Source organism: Poecilia mexicana, unplaced genomic scaffold (genome assembly GCF_051168715.1).
Source record: "Poecilia mexicana isolate PSO_F unplaced genomic scaffold, ASM5116871v1 scaffold_15, whole genome shotgun sequence".
Classification (NCBI taxonomy): domain Eukaryota; kingdom Metazoa; phylum Chordata; class Actinopteri; order Cyprinodontiformes; family Poeciliidae; genus Poecilia; species Poecilia mexicana.
The window spans coordinates 25,631,778-25,658,708 of NW_028263384.1; the positions used below are offsets into that span (position 1 = coordinate 25,631,778).

Consider the following 26,931-nt stretch of genomic DNA (forward strand, 5'->3'; position numbering starts at 1 on the left):
CACAGCCCTCAGTGCACTGAGGAAAAACTAACTGATAGTGCTTAATATGTTATGGAAAAATATGAAAGAAAAAAAATTTTTCTGTACATCTGTCTGCTTTTGATAGGCAGAGGCACATAAACACAGAAACTTTGGCCAGTTTTTCTCAAATTGCTTTGCAGATGTCTCATGTTGCAAAACAAGTCGGCGTCTTCTCTCAGGCTCTGAACAGCTCATGTTGGGAAGCATAACTCCCACTCTAATATACGAAGCTTCTGTTTTTGTTTTGTTTTTTTCCTGAATCTGAAGCTGAAGGTAACAGGTCACACACTGAATCACGGCTTCACTTTGACAGAATTTAGTTTTGACAGAGGTCAGGGAATATGCTCCTGACATTTAAAGCTCACCAACAAGATAAAGTCACGCTGTTTTTATATTGTTGCCCTCAGGGCTATGTTTGCTAGGTGATCCTTTCCCTACTCCTGTTCAGCTGTAAAATACCAATTCCTGTGCTGCCTCGAAAATGCCGTCAAGAGGGGGAGTAAGAGAAATCTGTGACAACTTCTGGGCAGAGGGGAGGTCAAGGCGAGGCTTGCTGACATTGCTGACAGGCTGTGCGGCCTGCTTCCCGTCACAGCTGAGTGCACGTTGAAGGACAGCTTAAAGCGAACCATTCAAGAGCATTTTTTACTTTGCAAAACATAACATGTACACTAGAAAATTCATAAAACATAAAAACATCCTGACATCAGTCTTCCAGTCATAGATAGTTGCGTTTTTTTAGTTGCATCGTTGTAGCTTGATGCGAAACAGGCGATACTTTGATTTGTTTCCCTCTTTTAATGCAAATCAAAGGTTGTAGTAGCTCTTTTTTTGTTCTGATTTAAAACAGTCTTCTAGTTCCTTAACCCCAATCCAAACTCCTATGGCTTTTCTAAAGAAGGATTGTGTCCTGTCCACCTTGTGAATGTCCTGTTTGCTGAGGGCAGCTCAAATGAAAACGAGCACTCCATAAAATCTGTTGGCTTTCTCAGTTTCCCACTGTTCCACAAATTTGCATTTTATAATTGGGGTATTATCAAATCCATGATGGCCTAGTCTACAGTTCATGTATTACTGCTGAGTAAATGAACAGGAGTAGTACATGTTTCATCACTAATACAACAAGGCTGAAGGTGACAAAGAGTTGTTCTCCAAAGTGCTTTCCATCCGTGACAAATCCCAAGACTTTGCAAGATTGGATAAGCAATTTCGCCAGACCCAGAGAGATAAGCAATCTTCCTTTGCTGTTTTTTTTTTTTTTTTTGAGAAATGAAAGAATAAGATGGACTATCATCCTGTTTGACTGTGTGTTTCGCAACACACATAGGACATCATCCTATTATCAGGAGTAGCCAAATACCCCTCAGTCTCAAACTGTGTACATATACAGAATAAGCAATTCTCTCCAAAATGTAAAAATGTATCAGCTAAAACTTCCACTAAACTTTTTAGTCAAGCTAGCAACATTCAACTAAACTACTAAATAAAACTGGAAAAAAATAACAACTCAGGAAATGGTCCATATCTTCCCCTTCTTTCTCCTCCCTGCAACTGCTGAAACAAATCTTTAAAAGAAGAAGGAAAAACTAATAAACGAGAAAAATGTAGCAAAAATGAAGAAATAAATGTCAAAGTGAAGCTGCTTTGTTGACATCTTTTCTTAGGGAACCTATGATCAGATTACAGGATACACTGACAGCAGACTGTACTTCACTTTGGATACGATCATAGCAGCTGCCATGAAAACAGGTTAATTATGTGCATTTTGGGATTCAGAGTTTTCACTGGTCTCTGGGTATTTTTCAGTCCTTGTTCTCCATGTGGCTGGGATTAATTTGTGCTTTTGAATTTTTTTTTTTACTTTTTTACCAGGTGTTACTCTTTTTGTGGGCTCGGTCCTGTCCTAGCAAATTTGCTCTACAAAAGCTAGAAAATGTGACATTACCCTGTTTCCCCAGTCACCTTCATGAAAAAATTGTTAAACAAATCATAAATTTGAAACTCAACCTTTACCACAGCTGCTGACCGACACCCAGCAGATCCCCCCAACCAACATACGCTGTCAACAAGACCTCACGCCATCCCAAAACCCTCACAGAACTGAAAACACACGATCCTATCCAATAACACGGCTGCTGTGCCAAGCTATGTGGCCTATGACATCTCAGAGTAAAATGCTTGTTTTTAGCATACAGTATCCTGCAAAAGATTTTTCTTTGTTAAACATTCTGAAAACCACACATTATTTTCTTCCCACTGCACAAATATGCATTGTAAAATCCTAGCAAAATGCATTGTTGTTTCTCTTTATAGCATGCCAAAAGGTGGAGAAGCTTAAAGGTTAAGAATATTGTTGCAAGGCATTGCATTTTGCTTCAGTCTTGAGATAAAATAAATCTTGTTGCACTTTCTTTCTACATGGACAGAATAAGCATTTTGAAGCGAGGGCACAGTTACAGTAAGCGGCTCTCTGCGGCTGCTGAGGAGGAATGCTGATGGCAGTTGTTGCTGCCATACGCTCCAACAGCGACCGACCCTTCAAAATACGGCATTTCGCAACTTGCTTCGAGACTTTTTGGTTGACTTCAGGGAAGCGCTGTGATAGGTAGATACCTTTTCAATTTCATGGAGAAGTTTCGGTTTTCCGATTGCAGCTGAGTTCAAAGGAGTGCAGGAATCAGACCTACCTCGGGGCTGCCATTTTAGAAATTGAGGTTAATAGAGAGAAAGATCTGTACTTGAAATCCAGGTACAATTCCAAAGGAGAAAATAACCAGCTCTTATTAAAACGGTGGACGTTTTACTTTGGGAAATCTAAATGGAAAATGACTCCTCTTGAACAATGGTTCCCATCTGAATGCATGAAGGATAAGAAGGAGAGAGAAAGCAGGCAGGTGCATATCCTGCTTCTATGTAAATGATGATCTAAATGGCAGCAGAGCTTTTCCTCCTAATCCTGGCGGGTGTCCAGTGTTGTGTTTTGTGAGGCTACCGAGTCGCGCCGTGAGACCTGCTGCAGGTCTTTAGGACTCCTGGAGGGTTTCTCCTTAGCCAGCTCTCTGACAGACATTGATGCAAACAGATGTCTAGAATAGAGGAAAAACAATGAGTGGCAGGGGAGTGTGCTTGTACATTCTTCACATCAATTGAGCTGGTGCGGTAATGCTGCTGAAAGGATGGGAATTATGAATGCTCAATGCAGAGTTCACGTACAGCAACATCGAGGGGAGCGTTGAAGCTGGCACTTCATGTCCTTTCTGATTTACAAACCTTATGATCCTAGCAGGACTTCATGAACTAATTTTATATTTCCTTGTTGTTTTTTATAGCATTGTCAAAATGTATGCCTGTTAAAATGTTGAAATATGTGAGAAAGAAAACAAATGAGAATCTACACTGCTCAAGAATCTTAATTATGAGTTTTAAAAGTTGCAAATATCCTTATCTGGGTTGAATTGCCAGATATGTTCCCCTGCAACAATTATTAATGCAACCACAGATTTCAGGAATTTTTTTATGGACTTTGTGTGAACATCAGCTTTCTTGTGTTGTCACAGGTTCTTCGATGAGTTTCACTCTTGACATTATGAACATACTTTGATCCAAACCAGGAATTTCAACCTCAAATCCTTGGGAGCTGCTCTCTCTGGAACTTTTAGATGTATCCCTGTTTTCACACTGCTGGTAACAGGCTGTACATTTAATTTATGTTTGTTGGAACAGGGATCAGAGCTGTGGACTTCTGGTCTGTGTGTTAGGTGTTGTTGTCCTGCTATAAGGTGAACGTCTGCTGCAGTCTCAACTGTTTTGCAGCTTTTTCTTCATCAGCTTCATTCATTTTTCCATCAACTTTGACCAGCTCCCCTTTCCCTGGTGAAGAAAAACATCCTCAAAGCATCATGCTGCCATTTTCATGTTTCACAGTGGGAATGGTGGATAATGTGCAGTCTTTTTTTTTTTTTTTTTACCACACAGAGTTTTTCATGAACGAAAAAAATATTAATTTCGGTCTTATCTCACCAGAACACCCTCTTCGACGTGTCTGCTGTGTCTTCTACGTGGCTATTGTCAAATTTAAACAGGACGTCTTAGAGCTTTCTTTCAACAATAGTTTCCTTTGTCCCCACTCTTCCATGAAAGCCATATTTGTGGAGCGTCTGACTAATATTTGTCCTTCCCAGAGCTTCTTCCAACTGAGCTGGGGATCTTTGTGGCTCTTCCAGAGTTACAATGGGCGTCTTGGCTGTTTCTCTAATTCTTCTTGGCTAGCCTGTTATGGTAACTTGGAAATTGTGCTTTGTGTGATGTTTAAAGCTTTCAATAACAACTAAAAGCTCAATAAAGTACAACCAAGTGTGAGGTTGTTGCACACCAGTTGTGGGGGGAAAACAGCTGAAAACGTATTAATATTTCTGCAAAGCACTGTCTGTGCAATTTCCTATTAACTATTTGTCTTTTTAGAAACCTTAACATTGCCACAAGGCTTTCTTCTTTGATAATAAACCAAGTACTGGTGTTAAAGAATCTTATTTCAATCATAACCTCTAAAGGGCATTTTCATTTCAGCAGTGGACTGCTACCTATTCCTGAAATGATCTCCATTTCTTGGGTTTCTCAGTTCCATCAATTTTAGTTAAATCATTATTTTATCTATGATGAAGATAAGATGCCTCTGACCTTAAATAATAGTAAAAAGATAACACTTTGAAAATTAGGTTTTCAATATCTGAATCTATTTTCTAAACTCTACCTCTAACTGCTTTTGGTGCGATGCTAAGGTGATCCAAAATTCACAGCACAACTTTTGATGTGTAAAGATATGCAAAAAATAACCGATAACTGTTGTACACAAAATCATCTGTTGACTACAGCATCCATTACTTCTTGAATCAAATAAGTATTTGTAATGTCTGAAGACATTTTCAAATATCTTACTGTACTTTTTAAGGTGGATCAGACTGTTGATAAAATTAGACGTTCACACTAGCACCACCTAGACATATGCATGACATTTTTTTTTTTTAATGAAGTGTCTCCTCATAGGTTTTAAACCAGATGTAACAGGTAGCACCTTTTGAAATTTTCAATTTTTGTCTCATCAGTTTTCTAAATGTCTTCAAGATCTCTTTGGGATACATTTAGGGTTGAGGCATGTATTTTTTTTTTTTTTTGTTCTGGGTTCTTTTGCAACTTCTACGACTAGAAAATACAAAATAAATCTTTGGAATAAATTTTTGCCCACTTGAAGATGATAAAATTGGATTTTCTTTATACTACATAATTATTTATTCAGTGTAAACTGTTCAGGAGATTATTTAAAGACTACAAAAAACACACACACATAGTCTGACAGCTAGTTCAAAACAGACCCTTTTTTAGAAACTGTATCTGGTCAGTAATCCAGACTGCACTGACGTCTCAGGATTACTCATAGAGACATACACTGAGCTTTGCTTCCCTACAGCAATGTTATAATTTCACTGAAACAGAGATAAGTGGGCTGTGTTGTGTCTTCTCATTGCAGCTATCCAGATTTAATAAGATCTATGATAACAGACGTCTTATGTTTCACCTCTCTGGTGAAATGTTGCTCACACTAAATCAGCATCACAATCTAAGCCAAGCAAAAAATAAATCATAATAACCTGGGCTGAATCATAATTCACGAAACTGTGCATTGATGGCGTCTTGTCAAAGGATATAATCCATGAGAAATAATATCCTTAATGTGCCGGGCTCGCACAACCTTAATTAGATCAGCGGCTTATCTGCAGCCCCTTAGCTTTTTGAGGTGTGACTAGGAGTGAGAGGTGCAAGGCGTGCTTTACGAGGGAACGATGTGTGCTTTAGATTGATCTGTTCTATTGTATCAGGGCATGTGGCAATCTCTCCAGCAGATTAAAAATAGACTGGATCTTTAAATTGGGCCTGGCTGCTCACTGGAGACCAATAGCTGAGCACTGAGAGCCGGGGTGGCAGCAGGATTGTGTGTGGGAAATGAGCTAAATCACTGCGCGCGGTTTCCGTGATGAATGAAACCTCCTCTATAGTCGTGGTAAATGACTTGGCCTTGATAGACTCTGATGCAAACCCCCTTTTTTTTTTTCTCAATGCAGCTCCACAGATAATCTAAACAATTAAGTTGTGAACATAAAACTGCAAATCCTTTCTGCTTTCAAACATCAATGAAGTCAACAAAGGAGAGAGAAAGAGAAATGTTTCTGTTTGATATCTCTAGGTAGTCTTCATTTTCTTTTTGAAGGTAGCAGGAGACAAAGTTATAATTCGCAATACAGATGATTTTGAAACTTTGGTACGGTTTTTCATACCTAGACTGTAGCTAAAACAGCACCACTAATGGATAATAGCTTCTTGCCCATGCATGAAGCTGTTATTGTGCTACAGACCGTCTTCAGTTACAGACCTTCTTTGTGCATCTTAGGTTTACAAAGCAACATTGTCGCAAATCCTTCCTCCCAGCAGCTTTTGGCCTTTGTAATCATCACTGCTCCTAACAATAAAATCTACTGTACTATGTCTTATTCTTATTTTAAAATTTTTTTCTACCTTTGCGTGACTCTGCATGCTTCCACTTACCTGTGATACCTGAATGGATTCTATTCTATTCTATGCTATTTCACGTTAGTTTATATTTTTGTACAAGGCATTATACTTATTTTATAGAGTCTGCTAAGGATACCAGTAAGTATGGCATCTGTGATTTTGTAATAAATAAGTAATAATGCTTTCAATTGAATGTTTGGTTTTCTAAGTATTTAGGCCAGTGTCTCAATCAGCTATTCTTCACTTTTTTCTTTTTTTTTATAGAATTTTTTACAGCATCTTTTTGCCAGGGGTGCCAATGAGTGTGGAGGTGGTATTTATTTATTATACTTTTTTTTTTTTTAGATGGAAACGACTGCTGCATGTGTTCCCAAACTGTTGTAAAATTCTAGCAGAGATGATGCTTGTTTTCTCTCTCCTTTTTTAGGGGTTAGAAGAATTCTCAAAGAGCAGTCTTGAAGTTTTCTCTTATTTTCTTACAGCTCAAAACATTCTCTCTACCAAGTTTTCTCAAAGGATTTTATTTCAACATTTAAACCAGAATATGGGAGTTCACAGTCTGCACTGTGATTGAAAAGAAGTTGTTTGTCCTCAAAGACTTCTTCATTAAAAGAAAAATCCCATTTCAATGTGTGGGGGTGGCATGCAAACAAAACCCCACACCTAAAACAATAGCTCACACCTAAAAATAGATGTATGCTTGGAAGCCACATTTGCATTGTCTTGCTCTGGAATCATGAAAGGGCTTCAGTGAAATAAGATGTTGCTCCCTAACAGAGGCTGTGCTGAGAGAGATGCATTTCAGCAATCGCTCTTCTGCCAGTGTCAAAGTCTGCTCGCCAGCTCTGATGCCAGGAAGTGCCCTGCGGTCTTTCTGAAACATCAGCACTCGCAGCCCTGTTTCTCCTCCTGATCTTTGTTCGCTTGACATCAAGATTGGAGAACGCATGCCACAAGAGCATGCATCCTGAGGTACATGACAATCTCATGGCTGAGGTGAAAGCCATGTCAAAAGTGTCAGCCTGTCGTTTCGGTGGAAACATCAGTTGTGTCACGCTACGTGCACCACCCACTCACACTTGTAGGAGGAAAAAAGTTCAGTCGGGAGTGATGAGAAGGAAGAAGGAGGCAGCAGAGAATCAATTGTTCTTTCAATGTCAGACACACAGAAACATAGAGATGGTGTGCCATCTACTGGAGGATCGGTAGAATGCAGCAGCTGCGGTGAATGCGCCACATTACTTTTGCAGTACTGTTTTTGAGCACTGGGTGGCAGTACATACCAAAATACATTTGTAGCTCAACGTTCTTAGAAAGGAAAAACAAACAGGTCTTAGATAAAGGCTTCAGAACTTTCAGCCTTTTTGTGAGGTTACAAACTTTAATGTATTTAAAATTGTGCATAATTTTGAATTGTTAATAAATAAAAATGAATTACATTTCCATATGACTTCGGGCTGTTCTGTGAACTTCTTAGGTTTGCAAGGGGACATTGATGAACATTGGCATACATGCTAAATACTGTGTGATGGAAAGCAAACTCTGCAAATCACCCTGAACAAATCCTCCCTGTTCTCATTGTGATATACAATGATTTTCAGCATTTGCAGGACCCTAGACATAAAGCCAGAACTTCAACAAAATGTTTGAGATCAGTGGTTTACAATTATTTTGCATCCCAAGCTGCTAAAGAACTAAAATAAATTTAGTAATTTATTAACAAATAATAATAATTAACAAATAATTTAGCTGAAACATAAAGGTTTTTTTTTTCTAGTCCAAAGTTTCTTTGACTAAAGAAAAAAAATATATTCTCAACAGCAAAAACAGGAAACACTTATGGCACTCCTCTTTTTTTCAAAAGTGCTTGCTGTAATTTGCCACATTTTATTCTAAGTCTGCTTTTGAATTTTGTTATCAAACCTCCTAAAAAAAATAAATTAAAGAAAATTTGCACTAAAGATTAACCAAAATGCTGTAATCTGTTTTACATAACATTTATGATTTTTGGAAGATTTAAATTTTTCTGTGAAAACCTCCTGTAAAATCTCTTTGAGTGTCAGCGCTGACAGGTAAAATTTGCAGCATTCTTGAATTGCAGTCACTGGCCACAGAAAATAATTTTGAGAGCTGTAAATGGCCCACAGGCTTCATGTTGAACACGCCTGGTTTAGATCAGGCTTAGATATTGAGGTATCTGTAGCTCAGTTGGCAAAGTATTTGTCTTATAATTAGAAAGTTGTGGGTCTGATTGCAGCTTCCCCCGTCAAATGTCAGTGTGCGGGCAAGACATTTAATCCCAGGTTACTGATCTGTGTATCACTGTATCAGCCATTCTCATGAATGTGAGCCACTGTGTATCAAAGTGGCTCTAGTGTAAAGCACTTTGAGAGGCCAGTATGACTAGAAAATCCCTATAAATGTAATGAATTTCTATTACCAAAGGATAAATATGTGTTAGAATGGCCTAGTGAAAGTTCAAACCCAATTGGCAAGACTTGAAAATTTCTGTTCACACACACACTCTCCATGCAATCTGACTGAACTTGGCTCTTAAGTCATTTAAAAATACTGCAGCAGTTTTGCAGAGTCTGGAGAATTAATTGTTTCTCCCTCCATACACCATGTCCTATTGAGATAGGTCATTATAACTGTTAATCTGCCAAGTGACGTAGTGAATTCAGTTTCTTTTCTTTTTTTTTCTTCTTTTTTTTTTTTAATGACTCCAGCTTTGCTTCTGGCTACAGTGTTGCAAATGCATCGTGCGTAAAACCGGATTTTAAAAGACAATAGAAAACAAAAAGGAGGCTTATTCACTGTGTGTGTCATATTTGTGGGTTTTCCCGAACTAGTAACAACTTGTTGCTTTTTTCCACTTTTCAAAGAGTTTAGTGGTAATCTGTAAGCGTTTGGTTTTCAGCCAACCCTAAACAGACTGTCGCACTGTTACCCAACCCACATGAGCATGTTAAGTCAAGTCAGCTCGACTGGAGTCTTTAGTCACGGATACTGTCATTGGATTTCCTAACATTTGCGCCATATGAATAATGACACCATCACCAGTTGAGCATGAGGTTTCAGGTGTTGCACAATCACAAAAGCATGTGAAGACATTGAAAAAAGGTGGAAGATGTAGTGATTTTTAAAAGGAAATTAAGTTTGAATAAGTTCACTGCTCTATTTTGTAGATATAACGATTTATGTGTGACCTTCGTAAATTAGGTGGCAATGTTTTGTTTTATCTGTTTAGAGTAAATAAATAAAAAAAATCAAGAATTTAAACACAGAAAACACCTGAAAGGTGAGATGAAACATATTGTGGAGCAACACAAAACAATGGGCTCTGGATAGACTTCATGGGATTTATGATGAAAAAATCTTGAAAGTCAGGTTATGACGGAGAGTCTGTGACGGTTAGAGGACAGCTTGGGTGGGCAAAGTCAGAGCATTGAGCAATCTGTTGGAATCGGTTGGGCGAGGCCCTGGAGAGGCAGAGAGTTCACTTGGAAAAGGACAGAAGGAAGGATGACCTGGAAATTTTGCACAAGTGTGTTGACTGAATGAACCAGAAGAGATATAAAAGACCAACAGACGCATCATGGGTCCCTAGCAAACAGTTCATGTAGGAAATAGAAGCATAAAAAATTAATTATCCTGATAGGAACCATATCAAAACATCCACCAGAATTACAACATGAGCAAGAATGTATGTATAAGTTAAAACATTTTTCAATAAAGGGTTGCCAATTCAAACTTACAAACTTTTCCAGACTTTATCAGGCTGCCTTCTGTTTTTTTTTTTTTTTTTTTTTTTTTTTCAAAAATAACAAAAGCCTTTTTCCCCTTTGTTTTCTTGGATCTGGACTGTCTACAGACAGAGCCATTTCAGAATGTACAGCACTTCAACTTGTCAAATCTGGGCAGCTCCAAATGGTGAAATTTGGTTTAGCTCAGTTTATTTACATAGCACCAGTTCACACCGAATGTCATTCCAAGGTAATTCATGTACAGAAAGATATAATTATCAATCTATTCACATGACTGGAGTTAGTTTCACACAGTCAGCAACAGCCAGATTTAGTTAAGATTTTTTGTATCATTTTTATTCAATCTCGACTTTTACAAGGAGAGTTCCCCTTAAGTATATATTCACCTTTGCAAGGCTGCATGGTGGTACAGTTGGTAAGACTGTTGATTTGTAGCAAAAAAAAATGTCCTGGTTTGAGATCCTAGCCTGGGATCTTTCTGCCTGGAGACTGCATGCTCTGCCTCTACATGGGTGGATTGTCTCCAGGCACACCGCCTTCCTCCCGTGTCCCAAACACGACAGTTAAGCAAACTGAACACTGTAACTTGTGCTTAGGTATGTGTGTGAGCGTGTGTTTGTTTTTCCTGTTTCAGCAACTCTGCATGGAAAACTGAGTTTAGAGTTTTATAATGGTAATACAAAATCAATACCATAATATCAGTATTATGGTAATAATTCTCAGAATTATTCTCAGAATTATGGTAATAAAATCAGAATTGTGAGATTTCCACAGTCTGACATAAATTGCCAAATTTAAGTCAGAATTCTTTCTCAAAATGGCTAGCATAAATTCAGAGATTAAAGTCAGAATTCTAAGATTTAAATCAGAATTGTGGGATTTAAGTCAGAATTGTGAGAATTCTCAGAATTCAGAATGTTGAGTTTAGAGATTAAAGTCAAAATTTTGAGGCTTCAATCAAAATGATCAGAATTACGAGATTAAAGTCAGAACTACGAGATTAAAGTCTGAATTCTGAGATTGAAGTCAGATCTGTGAGAATAAAGTAATAAAATAAATTCAGACAATTGTTCTGAGAAATTCTCAGAATTCTGAATTTACATTGCAAGATTAAAGTCAAAATTGTAAAAATAATATCAGTTATAATTTTTTTAATCCAATGGCCCACCTCCTCTTCCATTTAAATGTACCTTGAATCAGAATCACCCATATGTTTGCAAGTCTTGCTGAATTGTAAATAAAAGTCCCCCCACCCCCCAACACTGCCCCCTATCAGCGGGGACAAGCCCCGCCCCGCCTATCAACATCCCCAGTCTGTGAAGGGACGCTGGGAGACCGGAGGAATAGGAGCTGGTGGCGGCAGGGCATCAGCGGCTCCCGCGTTCGTCCGACGCTCAACTATAGCTGCTTCCAGGCAGTGGTGGTGGTGGTGATGATGGCGGCGGCTGTGGAGCGAGGAGGCGTTCGGGCTGCTTTCCTGAATCCGGGCAGCAGCAGCGGCGGACCTGCACCGACGATGCCCCCGACCGGAGCGCTGGCCGGGGCTGTGGTCCTCGGCTCTGGATCCAGCAGTATGCCCGTGCCCATGAACCTCTTTGCGACCTGGGAGATTGACCGATCATCTCCAAGCTGCGTTCCGAGGTAACATGTACGCTGCTGTGTTGGAGAAACTTGTCCCACGAATCAGAATATATATATAAAAAATAATGAAGCATTGCTTAATAAAATATAAATTGAAACGAACAACGCCCTCATTTACCGTATTGTGAAGCAGGGGAAGACGAGCTTCTTCACATTCCCACAACAGAGGCTAGCTAGCACGGGAGCTAATGCTAAAGGTATCTAGCTAACAGCGTTGATGCTTTTTTTACTCTTCACTACATCTCAGTTTATTTTTATTCTGTTTTGAATGTTACGTGTCAGGTTCTAATTTCCAGCTGTCGAATTAAGTAAAATTATTCCCTAAACAAGTCACAGAAAACCCGAAGTTGTTGGAAACATTAAATGTAAAATTGTGTTGGGACCGTTATAACAAGCTAACAAAAGTTCAGTTAAAAGAATTTCATCTGCTTCTCGTCTACGCTCAGAACAATTTAAAAGTTGTTTTTTTTCTCATGCTGCGTATTCATGTGAGACTGATCGGATTTACGGAATGCATGCCGCCTAATAGCATAACTGTCTATAAATAAAGCGACATGGATGCCGAGCAGGCATCCTTTTCATCTTTTAGAGCTGATCCAACTGATCTATGTCCGGAGCTGGCAGGCAGTTCGTGTCAACACATGTTTTTGCTTTTTATTCTGTGGCCAGCTGTTTTGATGCAGATATGCATGCTCTTTTAGGTCAGCGTTGTGTGTTGCTTTGTCGGTTATTCTGCTTGCGAATGTCACGGCCCATCCGTTTGGTTTTAATGGTGCTGAATGCAGAACCATTCAATACCCCTGCGTTTGCATGGATCGTCAGTGAACAGGCATTGCTGCCACCTGATCAGGAACCCTCTGGGGGGCTGTGGGTACATTAATCAGCTTTGACCTAGATCTGCTTGGTTGGAAGTGGGCTTGCAAAAGGGGAGGGTTTCCTCTGCTATCGATTTGCATGTATGCGTTTGTCTGCTCTTGCTTTTGTTCCTGCATGGGTACGAAAGTTCAAGTGGGATTGTAGCTATTTTCCCACATTTGGAAATATGTGATGAAGGTATGTGTACATACATAACCCAGTCTTAAAAAAATTACAGCATATTTAGTTGACTTTACAAGACAGGATGCAGCTAGAGACACATGAATGAATCAGTTAAAGATCAGAACTGGCTCACATCATCTAATAGAGAAATCCTGACGAGTCTGCATCAAAATTAAGAACTGCCACATGCATGTTTTTCAGTTCACTAAAAATCAGATAATTTTGGACTAACTGGGATAATTTTACAATTTCTGTTCGGTTCAAATCTACCAGATCTATTAAAGATATGGCAGCGCATTTGTGTTTAAACTAAAAAAAAATCACCTCAAACAAAACTGGCAATTGGTATTAGCTAGGATAAGTCTGAATGGTGCATCCCTTACTTATAGCTATACAACATTTTATGTCTTTGCATACATCAAAATGTAAATTCAATCAGCAATGTATTTAGTTTTTTCTTACAATGTGCCTTCAAATAGAAGTTTATTCAACTTGGTAAAAGGAAAACACTTCTGATTAAGCGATATATGTTAGATTGTTAAATCATTTATTTTCACAATGCAGCAACTTTTTTGCACATTTTTATTGGGATTGAATATTAATTTATTAACAGAAGAAACCTCACATTGTGTGAGAGAGAGCAGCAAGTGTTGCACGGATCTGCAGCTCAACGGGAGTGGGTTAATATTTGAAAGAAACCTCAAAATTATTTTACAGTTGTCATTTTAAACCATGTTAAATTTGAGATTAGCACGGTTAGCTTATGATATACTGAAGTTGCTGAAGCATTTTGCTGCAACTGCAACCTGTTGCTTTGTTATGCTGCGTTTACTTATTTGAGAAAAACGGAGATATTTTTGAGCGTAAGTCATGGCTGCAGAGTGTGGAGAAATTAGGGGAGGAAGAAAATGAGCACATATTGCACTGATTGTCATGACAAGATTTACTAATATTATTTTCAGTTCAAGATGTTCTAATGTAATGCAGCCCTACTCTGAACGGCAAATCAAAAATTAGAAAGTATGAAATCACCCAATTCCAATAATTCCAGACAGTGCATTCCAGACCCCAATTTTTAAGCATTGTCCCTTCTTTGGATGCGATAACTCAAATTTCGAAGTCAGCAGTTATTACACTAAACAGTGTATTGACTTTAGGGTTCTGCTATCTAATTTATTTCTTTGTTTAAAAGTCGGATGACAGTAGCGTTTCCATTTTAGATTCTGATCCTGGCACTTGTGTGTTTTATTGCACAGTTCTTGCTATTAAATGCTTCACTTTGTGATGATTTCATCATCAGAATTCATAGCAGCAGCAGCTGGTGGTGGTTGTTTGCCACAACACTGGCGCAGTCATGTTCAGGTAGCAGCATTCACAAGGTCAGGAGGCTACATGACGGTGCATTAATAGAACGACTCATACATGCTGCATTGATTTCTCATCTCCCTTCCCCCATGACTTTCTCTGTTGTTTGCAGCTTAGAAAGGGCTGTATTAAAGACAAATGTGTTTGAGCGTGGTAATAGATTATTATTGATGCGCACAGTAAAAGCTCACCACTCAATTGGTGGACAAAGACTGAAAGTAGTTGCGTTTCTCTCTCTTGCATAGGAGTAAATGGTAATAGTTAATGAGCCAGAGGATTTATGACACTGTTTATGTGGCTTTTAAAATATTTATTGTAATAGATTTTAGACCTGGTGGCTTTGTGCTTAATTAATTTTCAAAGTAACTTATGCCTTACGCAGATTTAATGCTCTCAGACATGTTTGTATGAACACTTGTGCAGAGAGCCCAACCCGAGGCCTGTTTTGGGGGATTTAGCCTTCGCATTCTTTCAGGGGTTGGGCTATTTCTCTGTGCAGCTGTTTGTTCCTCTGCTGTAGTGAATGTGGGTGTCCTGCCGATGGAATGGTTTCAAATGAAGGCAATAGGGGCTGCTATTGATTTGCTGTTTTTTTTTTTTTTGTTTTTTTGTTTTCTTTTTTTCCCTTGTGAGTGTTATATGCCTGAGATCACACACAGCTGTGCATATTTAGTAATTACCAGCTGGTTTTACTATCTAAAACCTGGCAGCTTTATTAAAAGCACTGCTCTACTTTCATGGAGTCTTCTAGCACAGGTTTGTGATTCCTGACAGTTATTCTGCTGACCCCACCCTTGGCACTGGGCCACTTTATGACATCTTTTGTCCGTTGCCTCTCTTTGTAAAATCGAGGTGTGCACTTGTTCTGTGTCTGTGCTCTTGCACTTCGATTAGCTCGCCGCTGCATCCAACCACATCCATGAATTTGCATGTAAAGTTTTACCTGGAAATGCACTGCTTGATTTCTATCTGTAGTACATCACATCTTGTTGATAATGCAGGATATGATTGGATATGTGTTGTTGCAATTTTATAGTCTGTGAATGAAGTTATCCTTCGTGCTCACATGTCAGCACTTGTTTCTGTGCACACCATGTCAGGCTGTCAGCGTATGGGGGTCAATATGAAAATCTCAACTATTTAACACAATTTCTCAGAGGTTTTGGAAATGCTTTCAATTTTTTCACATTTTCCCATGCAAAATGTGTATTTATTATTTAAAGTAGATTTTTTTTTTTTTTTTTTTTAGCTTTATATCATGTTATTCCCTCACCAAAAAACGTTCCTGGAATGATGCCTTGATACTTTCATGAATGCCTGAGAAATCCTTGAATCTCCCGTGGCAACCATTCGGGGTACCCAAACACTTGCCCATACAAAGCACCTCCTATTTCCACAAAGCTACATATCGGAGTTGCAGTCTCCAGTCGAGCTTCTGCCGTAGAAAAGCACTTCTACCCTGCACCGTCCTCACTAAGCTCCTTCAGACTAGCAGCAGCAGCAATAACCAAATAGCTAGTGGAACTTTGAATCTGCTAAGCTTATCAAATGAACTACCTCTCTGCCCAACTCTCCTAAGAATGGTTGATGGAGAAACATTGTTGCCATGACGTGCTGAAGACGGAGTGTCGGAAAGAAGAACTTCTTAAAGAGACAGAGATCAATTTCAAGGCGTCAGATTGTGAAGTCAAATTTGCTTTAAGTTATTCTTGAAGTATACAATATGAACATAGTTACCTCACTGTTCTATAAAATGGCATTATGTGCCTGGAAAATACAATAACAATCTCTGATTCACAACAGGGTTAAAAAGGTTTCAGATAGTTTCTAACTGGACTGTAAACACATGAGGCTTAGTCGTTATTTTGAAGAATAATATGTACGGTAGCTACATCTTCAGCACACACCCATCTTCATTCACTATGTAATTGAATGAACGAATTCCACTATATCACATGTTTTAAAGTGGAGATGTTTTCTGCATTGTGGAAGCCCATCGGTAAGGGAAATGTGGCGAGATTTTGTTTAACTTTCATTGAAAAAACAAAGCTTGCCTGTAAAGTTCGACATAGAAAACTGGATTTATTTCACAATTCATTTTTAGTTACATTTCATGTGACAAAAAAAAACAAAACTCCAGTGACCAAATGCTCCGTCAAAACATTTTTCTTAAGCGAAACCTTAAAAAATCTGAATTGCCAAACTGCAAAAAAATAATCTCATTTGGGGCTTCTTTATCCAACTGTGCTGATATTTGAGAGGCTTCTGTCTGCTAGATTAGAGTTGTTAAAGCCTTGTCCTGAACAGGCTGCCTGTTGGAACAGTTGGACTTGAATTGTTTTGATTCCAGCACTCCCATGGCTGCCAGACTGCCACCCCCAATCTTATAAATGCCATGTGGTGTTGGTTTTGTTGCTTATTTCTCTTTGGAGGAATTCATGTTTTTCTTTGTCCGCTGATTTTAACACAAAACCTTTTGAGGGGGCGTTGACAAACAAAACATAAAGGACCAACACACATGCCCATGTTTTCCCCTTGGCTTTGAGCTGACTAGTGCTGTAGTCATGCTGCTGACTAATTAAAGAGATCAAGAGAGATGTGGGGTGAGATTTCTAAGAATATTGAGTTTCCATATGAAGGTTAAATCCTGTTCGCGTGTTAATGTATACACAAGTGACTTCACTGAAATGGTTTCCAAGTGAGAAAGCGATTAAAACGAAAGAATATGACTCCAAGTCTAAGCCTTTCAAAGAAGTGAAGCAATTGTGTTTTTCTCTGCAGAGAGCTCTATTGTTAATGTAGATTGTTAAACATCTTTTCAGATGGGATTTTTATTTGGTACAAAAAGTTCAGGTACAGACTTTTGGCTTCTCCTTCCCCAGTGCTTGGAGTCATAAAAAAAAATAGCATCTTGTTGTAGAACATTAATACCTGCTTCACATGGCAAAAATGTAAAATTTCCAGTTGGTTTCCAAAACCAGAGAGACCCCACACATAGATGTTAGACGTGAGGTTTGTTCCCACAGTCTTTGGTGTACAGCCACACAACAAAGACGACACACCACACACGGATTGTACTCATGAACAAACAGTCGACTAAGAAGAAGCAATGGCGATAGTTTATGGACTATTTGTAATGGAGGAAAAAGAGAAAACACAAAAAGCTGGACTTTCTGGTGTGCCATGGCCGTTGTTTAGTCATCTGTGTATTTTGTGTATTTATTCCTTGTTTGTGCACATAAGCTTGGCCGATGAGGCTGATTCTGATTATTCTGGACACCAGCATTCTGACTTGTCTATGGCAAATTGACTTTAAAGACTTATAAAATCTATTTAAATAGATTCATATTTTAGTATGACAGTCTACTCTATTCCTTATATGTGCTAAATATTAGCTTAGCTTCTTAAAAATATTCTTCAGTAGATTAAAAAGATAACTTCTTCTGTCTGGCAAATAAATAAATCTAATAATCTTGAATTTATGTCGTTACCATAACTAAAAGTTTCACTTGTTGGCTCTAAATTTTCTACTATTGGTTCTTTGTATGTGCTTGTATTAGCTTCTCACCACATGATGAGCTAAAAGGCAACATGGTTGCATGGTGTTTTCACCAAAATTTAACATGTTTATTTTTTTAAAACAGAAAAAGCTAAAACAATATATATATATATATAGGCTACTAATATGGTTTAACATATTTATTATTAATGTTATATGACAGAAGGATGGATATACTGAGGTTAATACATGGACTCAAGCAAAAAGAAAATACCCTAATTGAACAGAATTTTGTCAGTTCTGTAACACAGATGTAACAAACTAGCTGGTTGTGCATAGCAACAGGGGAAGCAGTTCTGCTTTAACCCATTTTCTAAAAAAAAAAAAAAACCCTAGCAACCTCCAGTCTCTAAAGTTATCTCACAAAAGTTCTTTATAGTGGAGGAACATTATGGCACAAATCTTTAGTGTGCTTGAAACTTTTTACAACCTTGGTTAACTTTATTACTAGAAACCAGCCAATGCCTCGTTGGTACACAAACAACCTAAAGGTGATGAGAAGTTATTAGGTGAAGGTGGAGAGAACTTGTCTGACGTTTGAATGACTTACTTGTTGAGGAGATAAATTTCCATTAAAGAAAAAAAAAAATGCATACAGTCAGTTGTGGGACTTTTAGTTGATCCTCTACTAAAGTTTATAGCAAATATATTTTAAAAATGACCTAGTTATCTAAAGGACACCATGCTCTTAAAAATGTTGCAAATTTATTTGAAATGTTTACAAGACTAAATTAACAATAAAAATCTATTTGCCTCAGGCTTTTCTGCAGAAGGGGGGAAAAAAAACCTCTGCTTTTGATGCTTGAATTGTTGTAGAGTCTGGAGTTTATGTGTTGATGTGGTGTGTGTGCAAACTTAGAGCTGACGCAGAGTTGTAGACGATGCCTGCAGGCTCCCATGGAGCTGATGAAATAGAACAGGGTTTTTGCAGTAGGTGACAGATTCTTTATTCATCTTTGCACTGAAAACTGTAAAAACAACAAGCTCTTCCCTGAAGGCCTAATGGAAACTGCTACGAATAAACAAGCCCCCAACCTGAAAAATTCTCCTTTAATATTTTCAGAGATTATGTTTATCAACAGTATAAATCCAATAATAGCATTTTAACATCTCTATCAGTACCATAACATAGAAAATATTGAAGAGAAATGAATTTCGTCAGAAATTCGAAAAATATTACAAATAGGTTTAAAATTGTATAAATATCTCAAATGTGATTCTAAATATCTGTCCTAACATTAAAATTTTTCGTTAAGCATATATTAGTACTTCCTTTTTTCTCCTTGTTCCAACGTGCTGTTCACACACACTCTTAACAGTCGACCAATCGACACTCAAGCCCCCTTCTTCTCGCCTACTCCCACTCCCTGAAATGTGTCAAAAATCTCTTGGTTTCCTTCCCTGCTTTCCTGAAGAAGCAGGAATTTCCTTGGGAAACATTTTTGCATTCCTGGGAACTCGAGATCCGGCTGTGCAGCCGAAGAGCGAGCCACTTCAGGTTTTGTCGTCTTTTTACTGTTTGTCAGCCAACAACAAACTCTCAGGAAAGGGTTGCCAGAACCGCTGAAAAGTTCTGCTGACCTGGCTCAGAGCTTTTTCATGCCTTGAATGTGGATGTTTAATTCCACACAGGGGAAGATGTGTTTGTCCTCTCTTCCTCCCCCGGTTTGGACCTCTGAGTGGGAGAGGGGAAGAAGGGCCAGATTTACATGAGGGCGGATCCTGGGGTCCCAGTTGAAAAGAGATCTGAATTTCTAAACAAGCGAGTGAGACAAATGCACCGTCTTCTGACACGGGGGACGATCCTGTCAGAATGAAAACAATGGGAAATGTGTTTCTACTTGATTTTTCTTAGAAAAAAAAAATAGATAAGATCTTTGTCACTTATCACAGAAACAGAGTTCTTGTACAACAATCTAATAATGCGTTGCTGTATTTACTCATCTGTTGTCATATTTGAGATAGCTGCAGTCATGCTTATTCTGCTTTCTGAAGTGCTCCCTGTGATTTAAAATACAGACAATATTATGATGTTCAGAATTTTAAGACAATTTTAGTAACATTACTGAAGATACCAGATACAAAGGCAAAGATTCCCAGCACTGGGCTCTTTGCTCTTTCTTTCTGCCCATTCCCTGTCCTAAATACAGCAAATAAAGGCCACAAATAACCTGTGGAAAAAAAAAAATCTTCTGGCATTTGGCAAATAAAAATTATTTTGGTTACCCTAACGAATCTAAAACAAGAACAGATTAGTCTGATTAATTATCAAATGGTGAGGGGGAGAAAAAAAAAAACAAACTCCAGCACACTCTGGGATTTGTCTGTTTAGTTTGGGACATAACAGCCTTTAGAGGGGTCATTTTTTTAAATAGCTTTAAGCTCGATGCCCTCCCCACTTTGTCTAATCACAGATTAAGTTCTCTGAACTGTCTGGAGCCCTGTTCCGTCTCCGTAGCGCCTCACCACCACTGCATTCAACCACCCCCCTCTTCCGTGTTTTAAAATAATAAAACAATGGGATATTTGCTTCATAGATTAAAACCTAAGACTTAGTCAAAAATGATTATGAAATCCACCGGATTTAGCTGACACCATTGGAGATATTGGGGGCCGGTATGCTAAGGTTGAACTTTTTTTTTTTTTTTCTGCATGGATTGAGAGAAAAGCTAGAAATCTCTGGAGAACTTGGAGGCTTTATACACCCAGTCCATTAGTCATTTGGAAACGTCGGGCCTGGGGAGGTGAACTGGACCGCATACTCAGCAGGCTGGTTCGGGCTGCTATTGTTCATTCTAAATGACACTGATACAGGAGGATTATATGCAGCAACTGTTTTATCATTGTTGTTGAGTAATGTGAAGAAGTGATTCGTTTCACTGAGTAAATTTTGTCTTGAAGAGATAAGTCTTATACAGGTACGAAGGCTTAATTAAGGCATTTATAAGAGATGCTTACCCCAGGTCTCCAAGGCCGCTTTTCTTTCTGAACGAGCTTCTCTACATAGCAGTGCATAGTTTTGGAGTTAAAGAACATTCAGGCACCACATGTCAGCATGAAATATAAATAATAAAACTCTGTTGATATTTCAGCCTAAATACCAGAAATGGTTTCAGTGTAGATCCAACCAAAAGAAAACCACAGATCTTTGTTTGGTTTTTTTTATTGTTTTAGTTTGAGGGGGGGGGGACCTCTTTGTGTCTGACTCAGTTTAACATCAAATCAAATGAGTTTTGTCATTTGACTGTTAAACAAAAGCACCCAACAGAAAAAGATCCTTTCACTATCCTCTGGTCTTTTGTCTGCTGTATTGCCACTGGAGTCAAAGTGTTCTGTAGCACTGCTCTGCTGGATGTTGTGATGCTGCTGGTAGGGAGTGATCTTTGAGTTTGCAGGCTTTGCTGGACCCGTTTCTCACTCCCAGTGGTGTTCTTTGACCACCATCAGAAATTTGAATTGGATTGGATTGAACCAGAGCAGAATTTGTCTGCTCTGACTTGCTAGTGGCTGTGAATGTCTAGATGTGTCAAAATGGGCAAGATTCAAAGAACAGCAGCAACTGACAAAAATAATCCGTTGGACCATGTTGTTTTTTTAATGGCCTTTTCTGTTTTTGATTTACTATGCTGTCAACATAATAAACTCTGCAGGTTTTTTTTTTTTCATTTTGCATATGCATGTCGCATATAGAGTAGTCTGTTTGTAGTCGTTGGTTATCTCTTCTCAAACTGTACGGTGGGTGAAGTGTCTGCTTCTGTGGTAAATTAACCGTGTTAGAGAAGTTTTTCAAAGGTTGAGGGCGTTCTACAGTGTTGGAGTACTTTGAGTTAGTGACAGAAAAACCAGAGCCACCTCAAGTATTTTTTCCCATGCAGCTGAAAGCACTATTAAGTTAGACATGTAGTCTATCAATTGCATAAATATTTTAGTAAACTCTAAGACTGGAATTTGGACTGATGTTTGATTAATTAATGTGGTGACTGCATGTAAACGGGCTGAATTTATAAAGCACTTTTCCAGTCATATTGACCACTCAAAGCGCTTTACACTAGAGACATATTTACACACCGGTATACAGACTGGTTGGCAACTTAGGGATAAGTGCCTTGCCCAGGGGCACATGGACATGTAACAGGAAGATGCTGAAATTGAACCTACAACATTCTGATTGCAAGACGACATCTACTCCACCTACAGTCGCCTTAATTTAGGCATTATAACTACTATATAAATGTCACTTCTGCCTATTTTTAAACCATAATATTTCTACATTTGGCTCCTTTAAAAGATACAAACCTGAATAAAATTGCCTTTAATTCTTTTGAGGAAAATTTGTTTAGTTTAATTGTTAGTTGAAAAATTAGTTAATTAAATGGCAACTGTTAATCATATTTTAAACTAGGTCTGTTTTTTTTTTAAAAAAACAAACAAACATTAAAGCATCTCTTTGTCTTGACTTATTCATGTTTTGGAAGGCAAAGTGTTTTTCACCCCGCATCAAGTAAAAATTCAGTACAGTATCATCAACGAAAGATTATTTTTCACTCTGCTAGCTTAAATAAAGTATTTCATAAGGTGATATGTGTTTTTCTACATTTGCAAGGTGCCAACAGGGGACCACATCAACCCCCCATATAAACTGTTTAATTTATCAAGAATAAATCTTCTCTGAAGAGGTTTGCATGTATTTGATCAGTTAATTTGACACAGATTGTTTTAAATGAAGCTTTGCTCTTGATACAGACAGAGGGACATTCTAGTGAGACAGAGCATCCACCATAATAGGATTTTAAAGCTCAGTCATAACATTGTCAGAGACAGTTACATTTACAGGATGTACCTTGATCTGTAAATCCGGTGGCTTAGGCACAATGTGAATTCAAGAAGTATGCACCAAATAATAGAGGGCCTACCGTTACTGAGGATGAACTGTATGTTGTCTATGTTTTGACTGTGGTATGGTGTCCTGTGGCTGATCTGGTATTCTGTGTCCATCACAAACACAAACCTGCTGACTTTGTCGGTTTAAGGATAGAAAACAGACAAAAGAGATGTCAGCCACAGCAGTATCAGCAACAAAAGATAAAATTCATTCCACGGAGTTCCTGAAAATTACTGTCAAATCCGTAGAGGTTGTGAATGCACAATGGGTTTGTATTTTCTGTTAAGCTGTTGCTAATGAGAGGACTTACAGACTGACTTATGACGATAAAATAGTGTTTTATCTACAAGTTTACCATTCTGTATTTCCTATTTTTTGCTATCAGGTTCTAGCAGAGCCTGTGATTCACACGTCACTATTGGTAATCCTTTTGAAAGTGTGAGAGAAGCTCTAGTTTGAATCAAATGGGAATATAATCTGGCACTAAGCTGTAAAACGCAGTACCATGTAAAGTTACATAAAATATGGCATTAATCCCAACAACAGTCGGATTGTACCATGACTGGGCTCCTGACCACACTAATACTATATTATGGAGTATTACAACAGTTATAGGCACAGCTCTTACATACTCCCGCCTCACAAGAATACCTTTTCATCTCAGTCCGTCTTTGTCTTTTAAAACGTCTATTCTGATGGTTTAACGCCAAAGTGATGACACCTATCCTCCTCCACGCTGCTGCAAATTAAAATCCTCAGCAACAGTTCTGCACAAAATAGATGGTAAGTACAGAATAATAAAAATAGACACAATAGAGCTAAACCATTCCTCTCTTCAAAGTTGGTATGACAAATCCTTCATATTATATTATTGCAATTTTTGGAGAGTGCTTTTAAAAATTATAGCTAATCCTGTTGATGGTTCAGAGCAGGGATCTTCAAATTCAGGTCTTACGGGCGGGTTTTCTGCAACTTTTAGATGTCTCTTAGCCAACACACCTTGCATAATTAGGTCATCATCAGGACTTGAGTGCATGGTGATGCATTTCTCTCATTTGATTAAACTGTGTTGGATTTGGGACATATTGACAAGCTGCAGGACACCAGCCTTTGAAGACTAGAGTTTGACACCCCTGTTCTTGATTGACGAGGAGCACACTGAGAAGTCAAGCTGAATATTTAACAAAAAAGAGAGGTTTTTATAGTGGTTTAACTGTATAGTGGATCCCTGCCTATTCCTGGTTCTGTATTCCCGGACTCTTCTTTGGCACATAACTCCAAGTTAGCAGAAAAGTCGCTTTTTTTTTTCCTCTCTAAAATATCGAAAAGAAAATGCAATTTGGGAAGCTGAAATATCAACCAGCCAATCTAGAATCACCATTAATTTTCCATACCACTGACTAGCTATAACCCAAGAGCGGAGATGAGGAAGACTGTTGGCTGCTTCCCAAGACGGTTTGTATTGTCCGTATTAAGACAAATCTTGTGTTTAAACTTTTAAAATAGGCAGTTGTGAGCGGTTTTAAGTGGGTTCTCAAGTATTGGTCCACTGTACAGGGGAAATTACTGGATTGGAGTGTACCTTTATGAATAAGTAAGGCTCCCTTTATGTAGAGGTGCGATGTTCATCATACCTCATGAACACCATGTATCTATTGAAGTGTACCTTTATGAATAAATAAGGCTCCCTTTATGTAGAGGTGCGATGTTCATCATACCTCATGAACACCATGCATCTATTGAAGTGTACCTTTATGAATAAGTAAGGCTCCCTTTATGTGGAGGTGTGATGTTCATCATAGCTCATGAACACCATGTATCTGTTTGCACACATGTCTACTAAATTTAAATGTACCACCTGCCACCTTAGTTAAATGAAAGATTTTACAAATATTCCAAATAGGGTTGTGATGAAATCCAGTGATGATGAAATGTCACCATTTTTCCTGTTAAAGATAACGACATCTTTAACAGGCGTCGCCAAAGCACTGTCAGTCATACAAAGCACTGTTCAGTTGCTGACTCTTATCTAGTAAAGAGTAAGTACAGCTCTGAGGGTGATTTAATAACATTTTGTATTTTTTTAAATGTAAAATACCATTTTGTTTGATACAAAATGGTATGAAACAAAACAAAATACTACAGTTTTATACAATGGTATTTTCTCTGTGGTTATTCTGCAACACTTCCATACTGATCCATGGATTTTTCTGACTGAAGGCAAAGTATTGACATCCAGGCATAAGTCTTGTTAAACACACATGGACAGCTCTCTGAATAATAGGCTGTAGCTGTAAAACCTGGTTGCCTCTTTAAAATGTATCTTAAAAAAGGTTATATTCTTGTCATTTTTTAATATTACTTTTGGCTGTTGTTAAACCTGACAATCACACAAATCTGGCTTTGGTTTAAAAGAGACTTCTTCTACTTTGTTTACGCTCTTCAGTGTTTTTCTCCACACTGTGACCGTGAGAAGATTTAATTCAGGGATTTAAAGCTCAACCAGCATATGGCCATCTGGCACACATGACCAGATATTTGGGGTCTAAAAGAGGTTTTGATGGAAGCCCAAGTGCAGGCTAAGCTCTTATGGCACACACTACTGTGTAAATCTCGTAAAACTGTTTTGGTCTTTTCTGGCTTGGGCCACTTTTATTGGCCAAGAAATTAATTTAACTTTTTCCAAATAACTAACCATTAGTCTTCTTGCTTTTGCACAGCTTTCACAAAAGGCTTGTCTTTCCATTTGATGTTGCTTTTTAGTTTAATAAGGAAATATACGAAAAAGACAGCTTGTTCGTGATGGTGTTAATGAGTTTTTGGGATTTACAACATATAGTTTCAATATGTGGTTTTTGGCTTTGTATTTTGACAATCTAAATCAGATGCAGTAAGTGTGGTTGTTTTGTAGCCTGGGGAGATTTTAGTTGTTCCTTTTGCAAGTCCCTTTTGAATAGAGTTGCACTTGTGCTTGGTGTTGGCAAATAAAATATTCAAAAGAAGTTGCTTTCAGAACAGCGTTTCTTTTATTTGGGTTGAATTATACATTGAAACGAGAACAAACTGTGATGTTATTATATAACCTAGTACTTTGGCTTTCATCAGAAAGTGCCTTTTCTTCAGAGTGTTTTTTTTTTATCTGCCACTTATGTAGGACAGTACCACTCAGCTTGAAGAACTGAAGAATTTAATGTAGAGCATTCTGTTACAGGATGCTTTATTAATTGAATCTGACTGTATTCTCATCCCAAGGAATCAAGAAATGGTTTGTTGAAAGTAGTGAAAACATAATTGGAAAATTTTTCTTTAAGGCTGAAACTCCCATGAGCACATACCGGACAAAAAGTGTCTCTTTTCATCCAGCACTCTGTTACATCACTCAGCCTTCATTCACCACTTCCCCCCGCTTTGTGCCCCTGACAAATGCTGTGCAGTGATCCGAAGGCATGGAACTGGCAAAACATCAACTAGATTGCTGACCAGGGAAAAGAATAGCAAAAGTGCCCCTTCTGTTGTGTCAGGATATTGTTAAAGTCAGAGCGCTCCTTTGCCGTATCTTTGGGTCAGATCGCTAAGCAGCCGGAACATAACAGCTATGCTGCACAGACACTTTTTAAGCCATCGTATCTCACAGTTTTAATTTTTTAATTTTTATATGCAGCAATGATTTGGTTAGGGATTGGAAAGAGACTATATATCCTGTTGTCTGAAGGTCAAATATCCAAAAAAAAAAAAAAAGTACTCCCCTCTCCTCCATTTAGTAAATGCATCACTACTAAGAACTGCCAAAATCATTCATCCATTAACGCATCAATCTGTAACGTACTCATTTAATTTTGACTTAAGCCAAATAAAGATTGGGAACATGCAGTGTTAGGGTTCTTGTTCAGTCCTAGTCTGGAATTTTTGGAAAAAGCGTGGAAAAATATTTCTATTTTTAAAGGTTTTACCATAGAGTTGTGTCCATACATCCATGTGTTTATCATCCAAGTGTCCATTTTGGTCTATTTGTTCATCCATCAATCTCTCCATCTGTTCCTCCGTGTATCATCTGTCCACACATGTATCCAGCCTCAGTTTATTTCTAACCATCA

General features: G+C 38.2%; 1 protein-coding gene across 1 annotated transcript in view; it reads left to right on the top strand.

The window, feature by feature from the left end:
- The first annotated feature begins 11,669 nt into the window (after positions 1-11,669).
- The window catches only part of LOC106933308 (phosphofurin acidic cluster sorting protein 2), a 50,716-nt gene continuing 35,454 nt past the window's right edge, over positions 11,670-26,931 (top strand). Inside the window, exon 1 of the mRNA XM_015012452.2 lies at positions 11,670-11,993. Coding sequence (XP_014867938.2) covers positions 11,785-11,993 — 209 coding nt within the window. The 5' untranslated portion in view covers positions 11,670-11,784. The remainder of the gene's footprint in view (positions 11,994-26,931) is intronic.